This window comes from Aplysia californica, unplaced genomic scaffold, assembly GCF_000002075.1.
Source record: "Aplysia californica isolate F4 #8 unplaced genomic scaffold, AplCal3.0 scaffold00065, whole genome shotgun sequence".
In the NCBI taxonomy this organism is placed as follows: Eukaryota; Metazoa; Mollusca; class Gastropoda; order Aplysiida; family Aplysiidae; genus Aplysia; species Aplysia californica.
In genome coordinates, this window is record NW_004797335.1 from 1474914 (window position 1) to 1495756 (window position 20843).

Consider the following 20843-nt stretch of genomic DNA (forward strand, 5'->3'; position numbering starts at 1 on the left):
TGTGTGTGTGTGTGTGTGTGTGTGTGTGTGTGTGTGTTTGTGCCTGTGTGTGTGCTTGCGTGTGCATGCACGTAATTGTTTATGTGCGTGCTGTCTTAGTGTAGGTGTGTTCACGGAGAATGTGAGCACACAATCTGTGCTACCTTTGTTGAGTCGCTATTACTCGCCATTCTCCTACCTGCTGGTGTTCCGTTGCAGTTTCAAATAAGATAAGATAACACAAAATATATCTTTATTGTCCAGATCCTGGCTCATTGGTTTGGTATTTCACCACGCACTCACATGCACACACAAACACACACACATACACACACACACACACACACACACACACACAAACACACACACACAAACATGCACATACATACAATATGCTTGCACTCACAAACAGGCTCACAGTCACATGCGTAATATAAATGAACTGTTTGATACATACCCTGTAGGCATATTCTGATTGTAACTTCATGGTATTCTGATGCATGCTCTAAGGTCATCATCTAAATGATGATGATGATGATGATGATGATGATGATGATGATGATGATGATGATGATGATGATGATGATAATGATGATGATGATGATGATGATAGCTTCTATCTTTTAGTACGAAGCAAAAAACAAGAGAGTGTTCAGTAACTTGTCCGGTGTGGTAATCGCCTGTGAATCCTGAGGTCCAGTTTCAACCCTCACCATCGTTGGGTTATTTTTCTCACGTTTTCTACATCCCTTGATCCAACCTATGATAGGTAGGGTCAAACTCCTAGTCTTTCAGGGTGAGACATTTAATTTCAATTTCAGAGATTGTATGTGGAGGTTTTGAGATTCAAAGCAAAATAGCAAACAAACAAACAAACAAACAAACAAACAAACAAACAAACAGACAAACAAACAAACAAACAAACAAACAAACAAACAAACAAACAAACAAACAAACAAAAGAAATGTAAAAAAACCAACTAACAAAAAAAAAAAACGGCGCCTGGGGCAGTCGTCCTTCTAAAATTCAAAATCAATTCCTACCTAAAATCTAAAATGTAAGCCACTCTAGTCAGTACAAATAATTAAGACTACGTATCTTCGAAAAGGTCAGACAAGAAGGATTCTCGGTTCTATCAAAAACTAGTTTTTGGTTCTATCTAGATAAAGATAAAATTATGTGCGTTAAAATTAGGCTCTCGGAACTCGCAACCGTAAGGTCATGGGTTCGAATCACGTAAGGGGCCCGACGTTGTGTCCTTGGGAAATGCACTTTACACGAATTTTCCTCACTTCACCCACGTGGGAATGGGTACCCGGCTATAGACAACGAAAGATCTTGTCAGTTTGTTAGTGTTTGAGCGCTTAAGCAGCTGCTTGCACTGTATGCTTCCCGGAAGCTGAGAATGTTTCGGAGTGTTCTATGGTCTGCTGGGGTAATAATATAGTGTAAAGCGCATAGAGCCTGCTGTTGAGCGGGGATATGCGCTATACAAATGCTATCTATTATTATTATTAAATTGATAACACTGCACTGTGAGAAGAAGATCTTACACCCCCCACCCCCCGGGCGGTGCTACTTGCTGAAGTGTCTTTAGGCCATTCCTAAAGGAGATGGGTTGGAGGGGGGGCATTAACCATGTTCTTTTGCACAGTAGAATTGTAATTGTGAATGAGCTGATTCATCAATGCCATGCTCATAATTGGGCCTGAACTGCAACAGGGAACTTCTGTTTCTTTCCTAAACCTTACTATCGTCATTTTTACCTCTACTTCTTTTGTATGTTTGTCACACTCTTGTGACCCGCTTTGATAGTCGAAGCATACTTTGTGCTGTTGAAGCTAGAGAGGTGAGCAGAGTAAGTCTAATTCCCTCTAAGGACTTGTCTTTTGACATCCACCCCTTGATGCTCATATGATCTTATGAGGTTGCGAGCGCCGTAAAACCTGTATTAAAAAAACAACAACAAAAAACAAAACAAAAACCCAAGATCTTACAGCCAATTGCCCCATGAGCCCAAACACGGGTACGCAGTAAACGAAGTCGAAGAGAGAGTGAAAGTGGTCCGTATTTTCCCATTTCTTTTTGATGACCAACATATTGTGACGTTAAACAACTGATGATGTGTTGCTTACCATCTAAATTTAAGCATTTCCAGAAACAAGCTATTTCGTGAGTCCCATCATCCCCCACCCCTTTTTTTTTCTTTTCCTCTCTTTTCAAATCCGTCACCCCATCATTTTCACCCTGCCCCCCCCCCCCCCCAAAAGGAAAAAAATGAAATTTAAAAGAAAAATTATTTCAAAAGCATCTGGAGATGAAAAGAGGCAATTCCTAAAGAAAAAGAACAGAAATGCCCCAATCTCCCTCTCCAGCTCTCTCTCCCTTCTAAAAATAATCCTGAAATGGATCGTCTAACTTGCAGTACACAAAATCAATCACATTTTCACACAGTTGTTTTTGCGAAACCCGAGAGTGCCAGTGAAAATTGCTCCCTGAAATGGATTAACCTATTGCTTAAAGTTAATGGCCGATGCAATTTTGCACGAGTAAATACTTTTGCTATTAAAAATCAAACCGACAACGTGGAGACCTGGGGGAAATGCCGTTTTCGTAGGGGTATTTTTTTTCTCCCCCCCCCCCTTTTTTTAGGGAGGGGGTGGGGTGGGGTGGGGGTAGTCCTGCCACGTTTTATTCCGTTGCTTGTTGATTAAAATAAAATATTTTAGGCTGAGAGACTCACGAACAATCGAACCAAATGCTGACGGCAAAAGAATTATAATTGCGGGAGTCATCTTACTCACAGCAGTCTTTTAAAAGTGTTTCTCCTTGTAATAATTTTCTACTTTCCCTTCCCTGTGTTTCTTTTCAATAAATTGTCTTTTAGAAATCTTTTACTAAATTTGAAAAATAAATTCAAGAAGCATCTTTTAAAAAATCATGACTTTGAACCCCTCTCTTTTTGACATAAGGACAGTACATTATACGCGATAGAAAAGAAGAACGTAAATTTGAATCACTTAAATGTTCTACAGCCCTGTGAGTGAGTGAGAGAGAGAGAGTGAGTGAGTGAGTGAATGAGTGAGTGCGTGAGTGAGTGAGTGAGTGAGTGAGTGAGTGAGTGAGTGAGTGAGTGAGTGAGTGAGAGTGAGTGATGGAGACAGTAAGGAAAGGAGAGGGAGAGAGAAAGAGAGAGAGAGAGAGGGAGGGAGAGAAAGAGTGAGAGAGAGAGAGGGGGAAAGAGAGAGAGGGAGTGTGTGTGTGAGCGAAAGGAAGATAGATATTGAAAAGGAAGGAGAGAGAAAGGGGAAGGCGAGAAGAAGAAGGAGAAGAAAGAGGAGAGAAAAAGGGTGAAATAAAATGAAGAGAGAGAGAGAGAGAGAGAGAGAGAGAGAGAGAGAGAGAGAGAGAGAGAGAGAGTAAGGGAGGGAGAGGAAAAGAGAGAAAGAGAAAGAGAGATGGTGAAAGGCGGGGAGGGGGGATGGATGAGAAAGCAACAGTCAGGAATACACACACTTATGAAAAAGGGGAAAATACACGAGAAGCAAAACTGAATTCTGTCGAGGCAAGGAGCTGAAGAAGGGGTATAGTTTTATATTTTAAAAAAGTGAAATAAATTTGAGCATTTTCTTTAATCTGCAATTGCAGAATGCCGTCCGCTCCAAATAAAGTGCGAATCAGATTGGGATACCTGAGGAAATCGTGAGCAGCAGATTCTTCTTACTTAACATTTTCAATTGATTCTCCTATAGTTTCACCTTAAAACCAGGCGTTTTTAAACTCAATTTTAAGGAAATTGCTTGTAGCTTTTGATTTGTAAATTGTTTTAAAGTTTTTCGTAATTTAGAAGTTTGGTATTGAACCAGCTCGTCTCTGACGCTGAAGGTGCATGCGTTCCCCTCAAGCGCATGTCTTAGATGGATGCTCTCACCTACACTTTAGCACGCTTACTCTTATATTGAGTGGCGTCATGGTGAAATCAGGTGCTCGTCAAAATAAGGAAATTCAAGAAACCGTCATTTTCCCGCACGATGGGACAATTTTTATCTCTTTTTGGGGGGGGGGGGGTTCAACACCCCTTATGTCCATTTAAAAGCACATTTCTCAAGTGGAATGTGGATTTTGACTGAACATTTTTGGTCACAAAAAGTATAAATTTGCAGTTTTCAAGGACTCAAGCTTTTCAAGTCACCAAACTTGGACGTCCATTTTCTCCCTAATTTTACATCTAACACCAGGTGACCATATACATTGTACCTCCTTCCATCACAGATCTGTGCAAGCTATATAAGAGTATTATCTTATTTCAGCAAAAGCAAAGCGAATGAACAAGTTTAAAATGATACAAATAACTCCGCATGCCCAAAAAATTGACGAGCGGCTTGATTCCACCGTGTCGTGACACATACTATAGTATTAGGAATACCCAGAGGCTTGGATGGCGACCCAGTTACAAGAACCGAAAATAAACGGAAAAAGTATGTGGTGTATAGAGTAGTTGAAATGATTTTTAATTTTCTAAATTTCATTTTTAATTTTTTTTTTGGAAGGGGAAAAAGGGGGGGGGGGGTTCCTACAATTGACACGTTGCAGAAATATTCTTCAACTCAAGGAGAATAGTTAAGAAAACTAAGGCTGTTACTGTCACCAGAAGGCAGCGTGTACTCTACATCTCGCACCCAGCGCAGAGGTTTTCTGTATGTTTTCGTGATTCTTTTAAATATTTTGGAGTTTGTAGAAAAGCCTGTGCTGTGATATAAGTATTCTAACACAAAATACATGTACTGTCAAGTTTGTTTGTGGTTAACTAAATTTAAGAGTCGTGGACTTAGATATCTATAATCAGGGGTTTAGTTTTAGTTTTAGTAAGAGTTTTACAGCACTTGCAACACAATAAGGTCATATAAGTGCCGAAGAATAGAGGTGTTACAAGAGAATAACATACACAAAAAAGAAGGAGGAGAGGTTAGGACGATAGATGTTTGATAGGAAAGAAGGCGCAAACCACACCAGAGCACCCCTCAACCACCCACTATAATCAGGGGTCACAAGCTTTATTGTAAGAGTGGTACACAGGCGACTGAAGTCATGGTAAGTGAATACTATCGGTTGTGTTCATTTTCTGTTTACTGAATTCTTGATAATCATCCTAAAGTGTCAGGTCTGAAACAGGTATCGTCGAGCATTGCTCGCCTTTCATGTCTTTCTTTTGGTGCTCTCCAAAATACCCAGCGGCGTCTGTGGTGTAGCAGTTAGTCATTTCACTGTCGCATGCAGGAAACCCAAGCTCAATTCCGGAGTGGAAAAAAATGTTGTATTGATTATCTCGATCTTTCTTTTGGGATGTTGTATCTGTCTTTGCCAGGATTGACTCTGACAGGAAGGGTCGGAAGCCTTCTTCCTAAGTGATCTAGATTGAGTCGAAAGAGACGAAAGAACACCTACATTAAAAAATATGTATACTTTAGAAAACTATGTTACCCTAATTTTTCCACAGTCACTCTTTGGTACAGATTATTGCAAAAAGTTGCTCTGGGTCTACCCCTGCCTTGTGATTCGTTTAAAAAGTGCCAAGTGACATTTTTTTTCATTATCTGTAACTGCTTTCTTTCCCTGTACTGTTTCAGGAGCATCAGGCGTTTGGCGGTACTCCCTTGGCTATGCTGGCCGCTCAATGTAGCAAGATAACCTCAAAGTCTCCCCCACCCCTTGCTGAAGCCACAGTGGGAAAATCGTTTATCCCCTGGAAAAAGCACACTACTACTGGACACTCTCCCGGGCCTTTCCACCATCATATTGCCTCACAGCGAATGGGTAGTCTGAACACAGCGCCGCTATCCATGTCCAGCAATCTGTCCTACCCCAGATCAACTGTGGTATCGTCCAACCCTCCCTCCTCGTACCCGAACGAGCTGTTCTATTCTAGCTCCGCGGGGAGTGCTCACCACAGCCACCACCACCACCACCATCACGCCGCCTCTCACCAAAGCTCAGAACTCTCACAATCTACGCTACTACAAAAAATGCATGGAGAAAACAGCATCGGACAGTCGGGGTTCGGATCTGTGTACCCACGAGTTCCCTCAATGCCCGGGGCGTACGAGTCGGCGTGGCCCTTCTCCAACATCCCCACCACACACCCCGGAGCCACACACGGACTCAAACCCAACGACGTCCCACACTCGGTCAACGCGAGCACTACCCCGTGGTGGGACGTCCACCCAGCAGCCAACATGCACTCCGCCGGAGCTAACTGGCTCTCAGACTCCTCGGCTCTCCACGGCCAGATTACCGCGTCATACCCTAGCCCGGCTACGGACTACCACATTGGCCACTCTCTGGCTTCCAACCCTGCCTTGCTTTCTTCGCAGCAGCATTTGCTGCAGGACACGTACAAGTCTATGTTGCAGCCTCCACAGGGTACGGACCTGGGATTAAACAACAGTCCAGTTCCCCCTTTCCTCTCCCGCCCCACTTTGCCGGGTCTGACGGCCCCGAGAAACTCGAGGAGGTATACGGGACGGGCGACGTGTGACTGTCCTAACTGCCACGAGATAGACCGGCTAGGTGAGCATAGCAGAATAAGATAGTTAGTACTGATCTACCGTTTTCGGGGAATTTTTACTGCATGTAGCTGTTACAAAATATTTTTTTTTGGAGGGCGGGAGGGGATATTATAAAGTAATTAAGGAAATCCATAAGGAAGTCACGCAGGGAAATCCTTGCGATTGCTGTAAAAGTTCACTTGACATTATTGTTTACGCTTTCTGTGTCATTGCCGTTGCCGTAATTTTAGGGGTTCATTTTTATTATAATTTGCACCGGTGTGGTCTTCATCGACATTATTGCTGCATATATTGTTAAATCTTCCATTTTGGCAAACGTAAGTTCGAGGTTCGAATCCGAGTTGTTCAGGTTTAGAATCTGAGTTGGGTTTGAATATCGTTTTGTCTCCGTTTCTAGAAAACACCGTCTTACCAAGGTCTGCCCACGAGAAGCACCAAGGGCTCCGAAAATTATAACTGTTTGGTTTTAACGTCAATTTCAATACCTTAAAGGTTTATCTAAAAGGAAGGACTTCACAATTTAAAGTTATCTCCTGCAGAATTGAGCCAAGTGGGTTAAGATACTAGCAATTGCAAAATAACGCTAGTTTAAGAACGTCTCTTTGGAGATTTGAGCCAGGGCATTCAGCAATAAGCTTTATTATTTCAATGTCTATAAACAATACCTTCTCTCGTGTTGTTTAATGACTCGTTTTTTAAATTGAAATGATAAATTTCCTTTAATTTCAAAGTGATATTTTTCAGCAACTATAGAAGAAATTTTAGTCCATAGCCCACTAGATCTATTATTAGCCGTAACAATGAAGCAAGAATGCGAGTCTTATTTTAGCCTTCATGCTTCCGATGTTCCTTCTTAGGTGACATCGAAAAACAGACGAAAAGTAGATTAAAATGGTTAAACTACACATACCGTCTCCACATCCTTTCAAATTCACCCCACTCCAGCCTCTACAGGTATAAATATGGGTGTTGGGGAAATGTATACATTTCACTTTGTAACGCTTTTGCTGGTGTATTTAATTGCTTCGACTCGGGTCTTTTGAAAAGAGAAAAACATACGCCGTGATCTTGCTTGCCAGAGGTAATCTTATACCTTGTAAACCCAATCTCGAACACCAATCTCTAATTCCTTTAATTCTTATACGCATTACAGGATCCCTCGGCTGGCTTCATCGTGTGATACCGTCTTCTCCCACCCTGAACCCAAACCTCTCTCTCTCTCCCTCTCCCTCTCTCTCTCTCTCTCTCTCTCTCTCTCTCTCTCTCTCTCTCTCTCTTCCCCCTCTCTCTCTCTCTCTCTATCTATCTCTCTATCTATCTATCTATCTATCTATCTATCTATCTATCTATCTATCTATCTATCTATCTATCTATCTATCTATCTATCTATCTATCTATCTATCTATCTATCTATTATGTCTCTCTGTATGTCTACGAAACCTATATATTCAGAAAAAAGACAAACACACACATACACACACACACACACACACAGAGAGAGAGAGAGAGAGAGAGAGAGAGAGAGAGAGAGAGAGAGAGAGAGAGAGAGAGGGAGAGAGAGAGAGAGAGAGAGAGAGAAAAAGAGAGAGAAAGAGAGAGAAAGAAAGGGGTGGGGGTAGGGGCTGTGCATTTTCATTTTAAGCTTTTTACTTCTCTAACGCTCGGCGTGTTTCAAATCAGATGTTTCAAATAGCGTGCTGGTTTTAGTAGGCTGTTTCGCCTTTGGGACTTACTTTGGATTATCGTATAAACTTAAACCGAATATTTATGACCCTGATAATGCTTGAGCTGCCTGGAGATGGAAGGAAAGGTAAACTATTAGGAAGTATACGAATACAGCCGGCTAAATGAAGTAACAATAATTATTATTTAACAACTTAATAAGCATCCGAATTGATAGCCAAGTTCTGGGAAATAATTAATATATTACTAAAATCCCTTTTTTAGAAGATTCTTATTTATAAATTAAGCCCATGGGTAAATCATTTGAATTTAGGTGAAATGATCAGACTTGAGTGTGCTGGTATCATACACACAGGAATGCTGACATCCTTTTTCACCTCATCCCCTCCCCCCTCCCCCTTCTCCCCTACGCATTTTTGGGGGTTTCTTTCTATTAAACATACTTCAAGGTACAGTACGATACTAAAACCCTAAAACGTAAGTTACATTGCTTTCCTAAAATGCATTCAGCGTATGAGTGTGTGGTTTTAATTTGCAGCATATAACTGATTGCAAATAATATTTGCAACCAGTTATATGCTGCAAATTAAAACCGACATATTATGTCAGTGGTGGAATGCATTCCACGCCGCCTTTCTTTCAAGGCAAAAGAAAATGTAAGGCAAAAATGAGGAGTAGGGCAAACACCGAGAGCTCTGCGGCTGTTGCCATAGGGAGAGGGGTTAGTTCTAAACAAATAAATAATTAATAAATAAATCGCTCTTTTATTGATCCCAAGAGGGCAATTTGGTTTACAATGGCAAACATACGTACGTTGTACATACATACCTACATACATGCATTAACTACTTATTATAAATACATACATTCATGAATACATAAACACATGCACAAATACATAAATTAATAATTATAGGTTTTCACAAATAGGCCTCGCCCCCCCCCCCCCCCAAAAAAAAAGTAGTCTCACATAATCGTAGTTAAAGACTTCAACTTTTTAAAAAGGATTCTTACATTGTAAACATTAGGTTGGAGATGTACCTGGATTGTGAGGGTGTGAGGGTGGAGGGTTCTTTCGTTTTAGTAAGAAATCAAAAAGAAAATTGCTTCACTTCAACGGAAACCCCTTCTTGATCAAGTAATAGCAACCAAGTCGCCCATATAGAGAACATTTGTGGTTCTAGGTCTTGGGTAAAACGAAAATAAGCATGATAAGTCCGGTTTTTTTTGGTACAGATCAATCTGAATAGAAGCAGAGCTTGGGTCGAAATTACTTGTCATAGAAAACGTAGCCATCAAATATGTGGGGCAGCGTGGTGGAAGCAGGCTCTCGTCAAAATAATCTAAGTGAAGAAATTTCCATTTTTCCGCAGGTTTGTAAATTTTTTTCAAATTTTTGTTTTTTGGCTCAACACCTTTCATAGCCATTAAAGAACTCATTTATGTGTGGATTTTTCTTAAAAAACGTTGATTAAAGGTACAAAAAATGGAAATTTTTAGTTACCACGGACTCTTAAGCAAAGGATATAACTAATCTTTGGCGGCCATTTTCTCACTAAGTTTACCTCTGAAAATAGGTGAACCCCACCTCCTTCATTCGCAAATATCTCGACTTGTATTCAAGATAAATGGATTTTTTTTTCATCCAAATAAAGACAAGTGAAACAAGTTTTAGATGATACCAACAACTCTACATGCCCAAAAATTGACGAGAGCCTGATTCCACCACGCTGCCTCAAATATACACCAAATTGGCATGTGCTGCCAACGTGACATTACGAAGCTACCTCAGAATAACAAAGTTCAATTTGACATTTATTTTTTAACCTTTTGAGTTACTTATACCATAAGGTCGGAAATCAATGTATGCTTTATTTGCTCTATCAAAACAGAAAGAATATTCGGGTCTGTTATCAAGATATTTAAAGCAGTGCCTTTAAAAAAGCTCGACATGATGTGAAACTTTTAAAATATTGACGTCAAATTTCTCAAAAATGAGTACTGAGCAGATATACTTTGTAACTCTGAGGTAGCGTTCAGCCAAGAGGACACATTTCGTCAGCTAATCTTCAAGGGATATTACGGAAAATCACATTTGCGGGTTCACTAATACCTTCACTAAGCAAGTTATTAATCTTCAAACTGCTAGAGGTTACCTGGAGCTAACATTTTAAAACTATATATTACGTATCCTATTAATATATTCGCTGTTCAAGCGTATAGAAACTTTAACCTTGCAAAAGGTGCATTTTTCCTGCTTCACGTATTAAAAACATTTTCAGTAGAGCATGACCTCTGCACTTTTGGGAATATGGGACTTCGAAGATCATTAGGAAGGTAAGCTGCATTAAAAGGCATTATATCCCATAGCGCGTAGACAGCCCAATAAAGCCACCTGAAATCACTTATAATTAAGACTTCCACTTACGGATATGTCTTAGATTAAGAGATACCCGTACTCATAGAAAGTGGCCATAACTATAACCAGCACCTTATGTTAATTAGCCCCAACTGTTGATTCCCTCAAATGTGTCGATCAAAGGGAGACATGAATTAACTCACCATAGCGCTCATGGTGACATTAATTCCTTCCCTAATCCTTACAGCAGTCTTACGTGATGATTCCAACGATATCTATGATTCTTTGCCGTAATTATTACAACATTAAATGATCCCGTGTTGGCCCAAAGAAACAGGTGGATGTCATTCACAATCTGCTGCGGCGGTCTGTTAGCCTCGTTGCACACTTCGCTCTCGCCACGTCGCTGGGCACTGTGCATGTGCTGTGTGGGCAATACATTGTGTCACATCAAAGCCAAGTAGTCTGGGAGATGGCATTCCTTAAACCTACTGAAGAGGAATAATAATAGTGATAATATTTTTAAAAAATAAATTAAAATAACAATAATTCTCCCTCCAATAAATAAATGAATAAATAAATTAATTAATAATGATAATACTGATAATACTGATAATACTAATAATAATGATAATGATAATATTAATAATTATAATAATAATAATAATAATAATAATAATAATAATAATAATAATAATAATAATAATAATAGAAGAAGAAGAAGAAGAAGAAGAAGAAGAAGAAGAAGAAGAAGAAGAAGAAGAAGAAGAAGAAGAAGAAGAAGAAGAAGAAGAAGAAGAAGAAGAAGAAGAAGAAGAAGAAGAAGAAGATAATTAATAATAATGATGATAATAATAATAATAATAATAATAATAATAATAATAATAATAATAATAATAATAATAATAATAATAATAAAAATAATAATAATAATAATACTATCATTTTCTTTACCATCATCATTATTAACTATATCATTATCATCAACAGTATCATTATTATCATTATCATTATTATCTTGTTTATAAGTTTATATTAATGTTTTACTGAGATGATAATGATGATGATGATGATTATTTCTCAATAATTGTCACTACTCATAATATAATATTAATCGCTTTGTATATAAGCATAATATATAAGGATGGTCGCTCTTTTTAGCCAGCCGTTTCTTTGAGAAAATGTATATGTTTCACCTCTAGTCTCATTTTCGTAATGATGTCACAGCTTATAACTTAGATGTTCAAGTCCAGTATCCAAAGAAATAGATATGCATGTGCAAGAAAGTATATGCCTGTGTGAGTGTATATATGTATATGAAAAGATGGGTGTAGGTACAATTGTCAAGAATAATTCATCTGAAAAATCTACTTCTGAGCTTAGAACAATTGAACAGTTGCTCGCTCTCTTGCACGCCCCCCCCTGTCTGTCTGTCTGTCTGTCTGTCTGTCTGTCTGTCTGTCTGTCTGTCTGTCTGTCTGTCTGTCTGTCTGTCTGTCTGTTTGTCTCTGTATATCTCTTTCTCTCCCACTCCCTCTCTCCCTTTCCGTCTCCCTCGTCAGTATGCATACTTATGGATAAACAATATTGTACTCAAAAAATGAAAACAACTCCACCCCCTGTCTTCAGACAGAAATGTTACCAGTATTGGTTTAGTTTTAGTAGAGGTTTTACGGTGCTCGCATAAGGACATGTGAGCGCCAGAAGATTTAAGGTGTTACAAGGGGGTAACAAACATAAAAAAGAAGGGGAGATAAGGACAATAAACGTTTCATAGGAAAGAAGAAGCAAACCACACCAGAGCACCTGCCAACCACCCACTGTAACCAGTATAACGTTTTGTTTGTTTCCCTCCCCAGGACCAGCTGGTGAACATCTCCGGAAGCGGAACATCCATTCCTGTCACATTCCTGGCTGTGGAAAAGTGTACAACAAAACATCACATCTCAAGGCTCACCTGAGATGGCACACAGGCGAGCGACCCTTTGTCTGTAACTGGCTCTTTTGTGCAAAGAGGTGAATTCACTTCTGAGAACTGTTTTCTTTTTTCTTTTTTTTTTTTTTTTGCTTTGAAAAAAAAAAAGACGAGTATGAGTACTTTTCATCAGCTTAATTGGCATCCTGGCCTGCTGATCTATATAGCACAAGGCAGTCATTTGATACCTTATCGGAGCGTTTTGAACTTCTAATTTGCAACTCTCCAACCCTTCTGTTTTGCCCTATCGGAGACGGACGTTAAATTCAGAAGTCAGAACTTATAGTCTTATAACGCTCGTCAAAAGCATTACCCAATTGTGTCTTCTAAGAGAAGAAAAGTGGGTTTATTTTGAGGTAATGGGGAAGACGATTTTGTAGAGGGTGTTTCAACATGAACAAAGCCAGTTCTTTTTTTATTACGAAAAGGAAAATAGATGTTCCCAAATCCCTACCTCAGAATTACAAAGTTATGCTTAGTACCTAGTTTTGAGAAATTTGACGTGAAAGATTTTGGATTTTTACAAAACATCAAGCTTTTTCGAATGCAGTTCTTTAAATATCTTGATAACGGCTCCAATTAATCTAACTGTTAAATTTTGATAGCGCAAATAGAACATTAATTTTGTTTTCTGACCTCATGGTCTTAATAACTCAAAACAGCCAAAAATGTCAAATAGAACTTTGTAATTCTTGGGTAGCAAAATGTAGACTGTGTTTTGGTTTCATGGAAGAGGGAAATTTTATTCTGAGACAGACCTCGTACATCGGTTGACAGTCACCTTTCAAAACGCTGAAACACCCCTTTTAAAAAAAGTAGATTTTTTTGGTAAAAGTGAAAATAAACCCCCGGAAGATGGATGTTTGAACCTGTGTGTGGGAGTTGTCAAGACTCTCCACCAACACCAACTTCGTTTGGGGTTATCAGAGAAGATGGTCGATGAAATCGGAAAAAAAAACTTGTCTTTAAATGAACCTAACAAAAATTAATAGTAGTATTAAACCCTTATCACACCACACCAAGCACAACATTTGCTTTCAAATTGTGAGCAATGGTAACATGTTGATATGTTTAATTATATGCTCCCTGCAAAATCTTGAACCTGGCTCTTTACTGAAAGGCAATGAAAGCTGATTATAGCAGAGTGATTGGAATCAGAAGGAATGATACAGGTTCGAAACTATTACTACTTCAATGTTTTGCTAGAGATGGTACCTTCGATTTGACGTTTTTTTTTCTCCAAAAAGTCTTACTTAACGGTGTAGGGACACATACAAATGCATGAAATTATCAAAGTTAAAAACGCACAGTTTGCATTCAAACCAGCCGCGGGTGTCCAGCCTAATACCGACAGACCACAACTACAGCGCCCCTGTATCTTTTGTTTTAGCACATATTATATATAATCTATCTATCTATCTATCTATCTATCTATCTATCTATCTATCTATCTATCTATCTATCTATCTATCTATCTATCTATCTATCTATCTATCTATCTATCTATCTATCTATCTATCTATCTATCTAATATAATATTAATATAATGTTTGTGTATGTTATGTGTGTGTGTGTGTGTGTGTGTGTGTGTGTGTGTGTGTGTGTGTGTGAATGTGTGTGTTTGTGTGTGTTTGTGTGTATATGTGTGTGTCTGTGTGTGTGTGTGCGTGTGTGTAGAAACTAAATTAAATAAATTTTAAGGTATTCGAAAAAAGGGGGCGGGCATGCTCTTCCATTTATAAAAAACTGAGCCCAACGTGCTGGCAAATTGATAATACTACGTAACAAACCACAGAGCAAAGAGAGGGGTCTCTTGTGGCCTAGAGGTTAAGGTGTTGGCCTCTCATTCAAAGGTCCCGGGTTCGAATCCGGGTAGCGACCGAAAAATTTTCTTCTCTAAAATTGTCTCCTTTCACCTCATTTTCCTGCTCTCTAGCAATGTTCTGTTGTCTGCTTTCATTTCCACTTTCTGCCCCCACCCCCTCACCTCCTTTGCCCCCTCCTCTGGGCTCCTGACTCTTTCTGCAGCCTTTCTACTGCTACTCCTTGGCTCCTCCTTACTGCTGTCTTTCTGCAACACCCCTGATCTTCTGGTAGGAAAGATCTACACGTAGCCTTCTCGGACAAGGGCGAAAAATCTCGGAGGGCCCGTGTGCAAGTTGCGCACGTTAAAGACCCCTTGGTGGTCTAAAATCGATAAGAGTAGGCTTCGGCCGCCACCCGGGCAAAATTCAAAATTTCCTACCAACTGAAAATATTAGGTGTGTCCCGCGCGCTCATATGACCTATGCAGTTGCGAGCGCCGTAAAACACTTTACAAAAACAAAAAAGAGCAAAGAGATCTAAAAACCCTGCCTGTCTCTGTCAGTCACACAGGACACCTTCATCAGCTCTTATTTGTGTTCCTTTACTTTTTCTGGCCAGGTTCACGAGGTCGGACGAGTTACAGCGACATTTGAGGACACACACAGGGGAAAAACGTTTCGCTTGTCCAAAGTGTAACAAACGGTGAGTGAATCTTTGTACTGTATTCTAATACGGGGTGCCCACTACGGCTGGATCGGGCCGATCGCCCGACTCGGTCGCCTGAAACTGAAAACAAACACGTTTGTATTTGAGGCGACCGGCGGCGGACCGATCCAATCCGTAGTGGGCTCCCCGTATAACACACTGCTCGTTCGTAGAATGCTAAGTGGAGTAGTAAAAGGCCGGTCCTAGAGTGGCTCTGTAGGTCTGACCTGTAGCTCGCCTGGCTCGCACCGTGCAAATGAATGTATACATTATCGTTTGCTTAAGCAGCGTCGCTGTGTCGTCTGTTTTTTTGTCAGCTGAGCTGCGCGATGCGTCAGTGTTGTAAAAATGGCGGACATGCATCGCCTCGCTTCGTGTTTATTTTCGACTGAAACTCTTCACAGATCATCAAAATCAACAAGAAGTATGTATTATTAGGTGCTTTGCTTTTAAATATTGATGCTAGCATCAACACTTGGCCACAAAATCACCCAGAAATGCACTTTATCATACTTTGAAACTTCGAATCGAGAGGTTGACCTAGTTTCGACTGTTGTCATAGGCCTAGGCCTAGGCCTAGATCTAGGTGTGCTTCTCTAGGCTAGATTCTAGATCTAAATCTAGATCTAGCCTTGCATTACCAATGTAAACTATCGCCTCGCGCGGCTGCAAGTGTGTTTGTGTGTGTGTGGGGGGGGGGGGGGCTGCACTTGGCACATGACGTAAAGAAGAGTTGTCCCGTCTTGGTAGAATTGGTCTTGGATTACACAATATCTAAATATAGCAAAGCAGACCCGTCAGTTGCACACCTACACACGTCAACACACACAGTGCAGCTGTGCTGAGACGCAGCGAGTGTGCCTCGTGCTCGCTGAGACACAGGCGCCAACCCACAGTGCGGCTGTGCTGACACGCGCACGGCGTGCGCCAGACGAGCTACAGGTCAGACCTACAGAGCCACTCTGGTACCTGCCTAATATGCTTGTCGGACCTGTTGGGATGTGTGAGCATGAATATGGGCTATATAAATGCAATTATTGTTATTATTATCATTTTCATTATCAAAATTATTATTATCATCATCATTTTTTTGCTATATTATTATTATCATCATCATCACCATCATCATCATCATCATTTTTTTGCTATATTATTATCATCATCATCATCATCATCATCATCATCATCATCATCATCATCATCATCATCATCATCATCATTATTATTATTATTATTATTATTATTATTATTATTATTATTATTATTATTATTGCTGTTGTTTTATTTTTATTATTTTTTTATATCATTTTTTATAATAATAATAATAATAATAAAATAGTTTATTATTATTATTATTGTCATTATTATTAACATTTTTATTAGTCTTGTTATTAATATTGTTATTATTAGTGTTGGCGTTATTATTATTATTATTATTATTATTATTAATATCACTATTATTGTTGGGGTTTTTTTGGTTATTATTATTATTTGTTACTATTACTATTATTATTGTTGTTAATATTACTGTTATTGTCATTATTACTGCATCAACACTGGCATCAATACTAGTCTCCCACAACTTTTTTCTCTAAAGAAATAATTAAATCTCTTTAAGATAGTTACTGGCGTCTACGGTATAGCAGCTAGGCTCTTAACCGTCCCACGCTGGAGATCTGAGTTCGACTCCCGAATGGGAAGAAATAATATTTATTAATGAGATTCTCGGTATTTCCTCTGCTTGAATGCTGTGGTATCCCTCACAGCCCGGGTTGGCCATGAGAGGCACGCAGGGTCGGAAGCCCGTCTCCAAAATGGTGTCGACGGGGGCGTTTTCCGTACGTCGTGTTTTACTATCGTATCCACACGACGTGGGGAACTCTGTCCCACCACTTCCAAAGAGGAAATTTACTTGTTAATCCGATCCGTACGCTTTGCCTAGCAATCTGTCAAAATGTTGTTTTGAGAAATACTGAAAGTTCCAAAGAGATCTTTGTACTAGAAGTATTCTATAATGTCGAGAATACAACCCCAGGGTACCAAATGACCCCAGGGAGTACGGATAGGGTTAAGAAAAAAAATCCTAGATGTCCACCCTGGTCCCAATTTTGGAGAGAAAAAATCTGAGTAAGTTTTTGTTTTATATTCTGCGAATTCAGACGAGTGTGGCGTCAGTCTTTCTTAGTCGAAGGAGGACCGCTGTCGTGTCAACTCACTGTCCACATTTGAACATATCGGAAAGGGAACAATAGAAGGGTTTACAATTATTATAGGAGCGTTTAATGAAAGTTCTGCATACCAAGAGCAATTTTATTTTCTTTATTTCTTATCATACCAGCCCTTTTTTGGAACGCATTACCTCTACGTTTGTGTTCGATTACTGAATAGCACTTCACCGCTAATTGGTAACCCTTTCTTATAAAAGAATCTTTTCTTTTTTTTCGTATAATAATACTTCTGACAGTGGGCGTCAGATTTTTACAAGAAGTTTTGAGAATTTATTGCTGATTGTTCTCCACAAATTTATCCCGGGTCTAATGCTTTCACTGAATCTCATAAGCTAAGGCAACTATTATTCTTCATTCCGCAAAAGCGATCCGCGAAGCTACCTTTTGACGGATAAAGCTGTGATATCGACAAGAGGGCACTTTGCTTCAGGGGATAAGGATAACAATGAATGTCATTACATAGCACCTTTAAATTTGAGTTAACGATAAAGGCATTTGGTGAGTAAACTATCTCTAAATGTTAATCTATCGGGTGCTGTCCATGTATTCGTCTGTCTGGAACTCCTCTGTCTGTCTGTCTTTCTGTCTGTCTGTCTGTCTGTCTGTGTGTGTGTCTGTCTGTTTGTCTCTACCTCCCTCTCTCTCCTTCCCTCTCTCTCCTCCCCCCCCCTCTCTCTCTCTCCCTCCCCCCTCCCTCTCTCTCTCTCTTTCTCTCTCTCTCTCTCTCTCTCTCTCTCTCTTTCTCTCTCTCTCTCTCTCTTTCTTTCTTAACGCTGTTTACCCCCCCCCCCCCCAGGGCAGTGCTACGGACTGAAGTGTCTCTAGGCCATTCCCAAAGGGGGAATACTAACATGTTCTTATGCACAGTAGAATTGGAAATTGGCTGATTTTTTAATGTCATGCTCATACTGTGCCGAAACAACGTAGGGAGGACTACTGCTTTTTCTTTCCTCATCCTTACTATCGTTATTTTCCTCTACTTCCTGATTCCCCGTTTGGATTTCTCTGTTGACATCTACCTCTTGGTGCTCATATGACCTTTCGCAGTTGCGAGCGCCGTAAAACCGTATTGACATAACGCGGTTTGCTCTCCACCGAATTTCTCTTTTACCGGCATAGATACAATAAAAACATGGCATATAATTCCTATCCGTGGAAAACATTTTGTCAAACATCTCCGTCCTTTTGAAAGAATTCTGAATCCCTGTCAACTGTCAACCAGAGTATGCCCTACCGGCTAAGCGAAGCAGCCTGGTTCCTAAATAAGGACAAGCGGGCTATCCCAGATTTCGGGGGTTTCCAGACATCTTGACCTACACCAAAAGTGGGCTTTGCCCTACCTATAGGAGAAGTTTGATTTCATGGGTGATTATATTTGTTTGGTTATAGAGAAAACTCTCCTAGTCTTTTAAAGAAACTGAACAAGGGGCAAAAACTTTACCTTCAATTTACTCAAAACAGCATTTTGCAGGATAGCCCATTTGTGCTTAAAAGCGACCAAATATGACCTAATATGTGTCGATCAGATCGGAGTGCTGGACATTTATTAAGGTTCTATTTTTCAATTGCTCTGCGGGAGGTTGGAGGGCGTCACTGGAAGGTCTTTTTTTCTATACTTTCCTTCCGATGTTTCTGTGTGTCTGTTTTATTTTTTTCCCTTCACTAAATGGCCGTTACTGAGTCGATGTTCTTTTTACTCAAACAAAAATTGACAAAATTCTACTGATCACATTTATCATTTTTGGACTTGTTTCTGCCCACAGATTTATGCGTAGTGATCACCTTAGCAAGCACGTGAAGACGCATGCACAGGCTGAGAAAAAAGACGGCGAGGAAAGAGATTCAGAGGACGACCGAAAACAAGAAACGTGACAAGTGCAATAAGCCGGGAAAGCCAAGCCCCCTTCTCACAGAAAGACAAAAACACCCACCCGGGCTGTCTAGATCTTTGCACAAAGACCTGTTCTCAAAAGACTCTAAATGAAGAAGAGTCTATCATAAATTCATTACAGCTGGTCTGGTTCTTTGAGTTCAGACTATTCTGCAAAGGCTAACTTTGAAAAGTCTAACAGAATGTTCACCATAAAGAGTTACCAACCAGTTCGTAGATACACATAATAATATTATGTTTCTTAGCCTTACGTTTGATCCCATCCTGCGGTAGCATGTGTGTGCACGTCTGTGTGTATGTGTGTGTGTATGTGTGTGTGTGTGTGTGTGAGAGAGAGAGAGAGAGAGAGAGAGTGTGTGTGTGTGTGTGTGTATATATGTGTGTGCGTGTCTGTATGTGTGTATGTGTATGTATGTGTGTGTGTGCATGTGTGTGTGTGTGTGTGTGTGTGTGTGTGTGTGTGTGTGTGTGTGTGTGTGTTTGGTGAGCTGAAAATATAAATGCTACTGGATATGTTGTTATTATTATTATTAGATAATTTCATGACTTTTACGCCGTTTCTAAGAAACATTGGGTAAACTTGAGAAACTATCAGAGTCGTGCACTTTCGAAAAAAGAAAAGAAAATATGAAAGCCACGCGCCTTTTGACGTCATTGATACGATTAGATTGCCGATTCAACCCGATGGTAAAAGATTCCCTGGACCAAATTACTACTTGTTATTTCCCTAAAATTCAGTGTCACGAAAAATACTTTCCAGTTTAGTCAATTGACGACACGAGTAAGGTGTGTTCGTGCCTTATGAAAATAAAACTGGTTTTCAAATCTGCGACATTTTTGTGTCTTGTATTAAAAAATCATTTATGGAAATATACATTTTTATTTTTTTTTGCTTTGTGCCTTCAGAGTACAGTGAGTGTGCCAGAAATGACCATCTGTAGAACAGCAAACAAACATGAGAGTGCCAAGCCCAGTTAAACGCAGAGGGGACTTAGATTGGTGGATGGTTTTGGTTAAGGTTATCGGGAATCTAATTGTGTCAATATCGTAAAAAAGTGCGTGGCTCGGACAAAGATCGTACACAACAAGATAGTTCACTCACCCGAAAAAGTGTCAGCAGCGGAATTGGTTCAGATGGCGCCGCGGTCTTGGTTTTGAAGCTCTCTTTCGTTTCTCTAGAAAAATAGGAATAGCACAGATTGTTAGTTTCACTGTTATTGTTTTTCATACAAGTAGGGTAACTCTGAACGCAAAGTCCGCACTTTTTCGAAGAGGGCGCCACCGAATTTTGAGGACACTTTTTTAGTTAGCTCAAAGAGAGGAGTGAACTATCTTGTTATGAACGATTTTTTATATTGTCGGAGATATTTGATATCGTCAAAATGTGCGTGGCTCGTATAATGCGCGGTTTTGATAGTTTTACATTTATTTCCCGAAAGTGCTCGGCTCTGATGTTCTCCTGTAATAGCCATAGTTATCACGTATTATGGAAACACAGGGGACATTTTGGTATCAACCACTAATCTTTTAAAAGAGAATGATTCCTGCTATATTTCTGATACTCAGACACACCAATTCGCTTTTTAACATAATATTATTATGCATGTGTGTTCTGCGCGCGTGTGTGTGTGTGTGTGTGTGTGTGGTAGTG

At 39.8% G+C, this 20843-nt stretch overlaps 1 protein-coding gene across 1 annotated transcript in view; it reads left to right on the forward strand.

The window, feature by feature from the left end:
- Positions 1-19537, forward strand: part of LOC101857627 (transcription factor Sp9) — an 82978-nt gene extending 63441 nt beyond the window's left edge. Inside the window, exons 2-5 of the mRNA XM_005093517.3 lie at positions 5607-6546; positions 12447-12603; positions 14987-15070; positions 19065-19537. Of these exons, the coding sequence (XP_005093574.1) occupies positions 5607-6546; positions 12447-12603; positions 14987-15070; positions 19065-19173 (1290 nt within the window). The 3' untranslated portion in view covers positions 19174-19537. The remainder of the gene's footprint in view (positions 1-5606; positions 6547-12446; positions 12604-14986; positions 15071-19064) is intronic.
- Positions 19538-20843: the final 1306 nt, after the last annotated feature.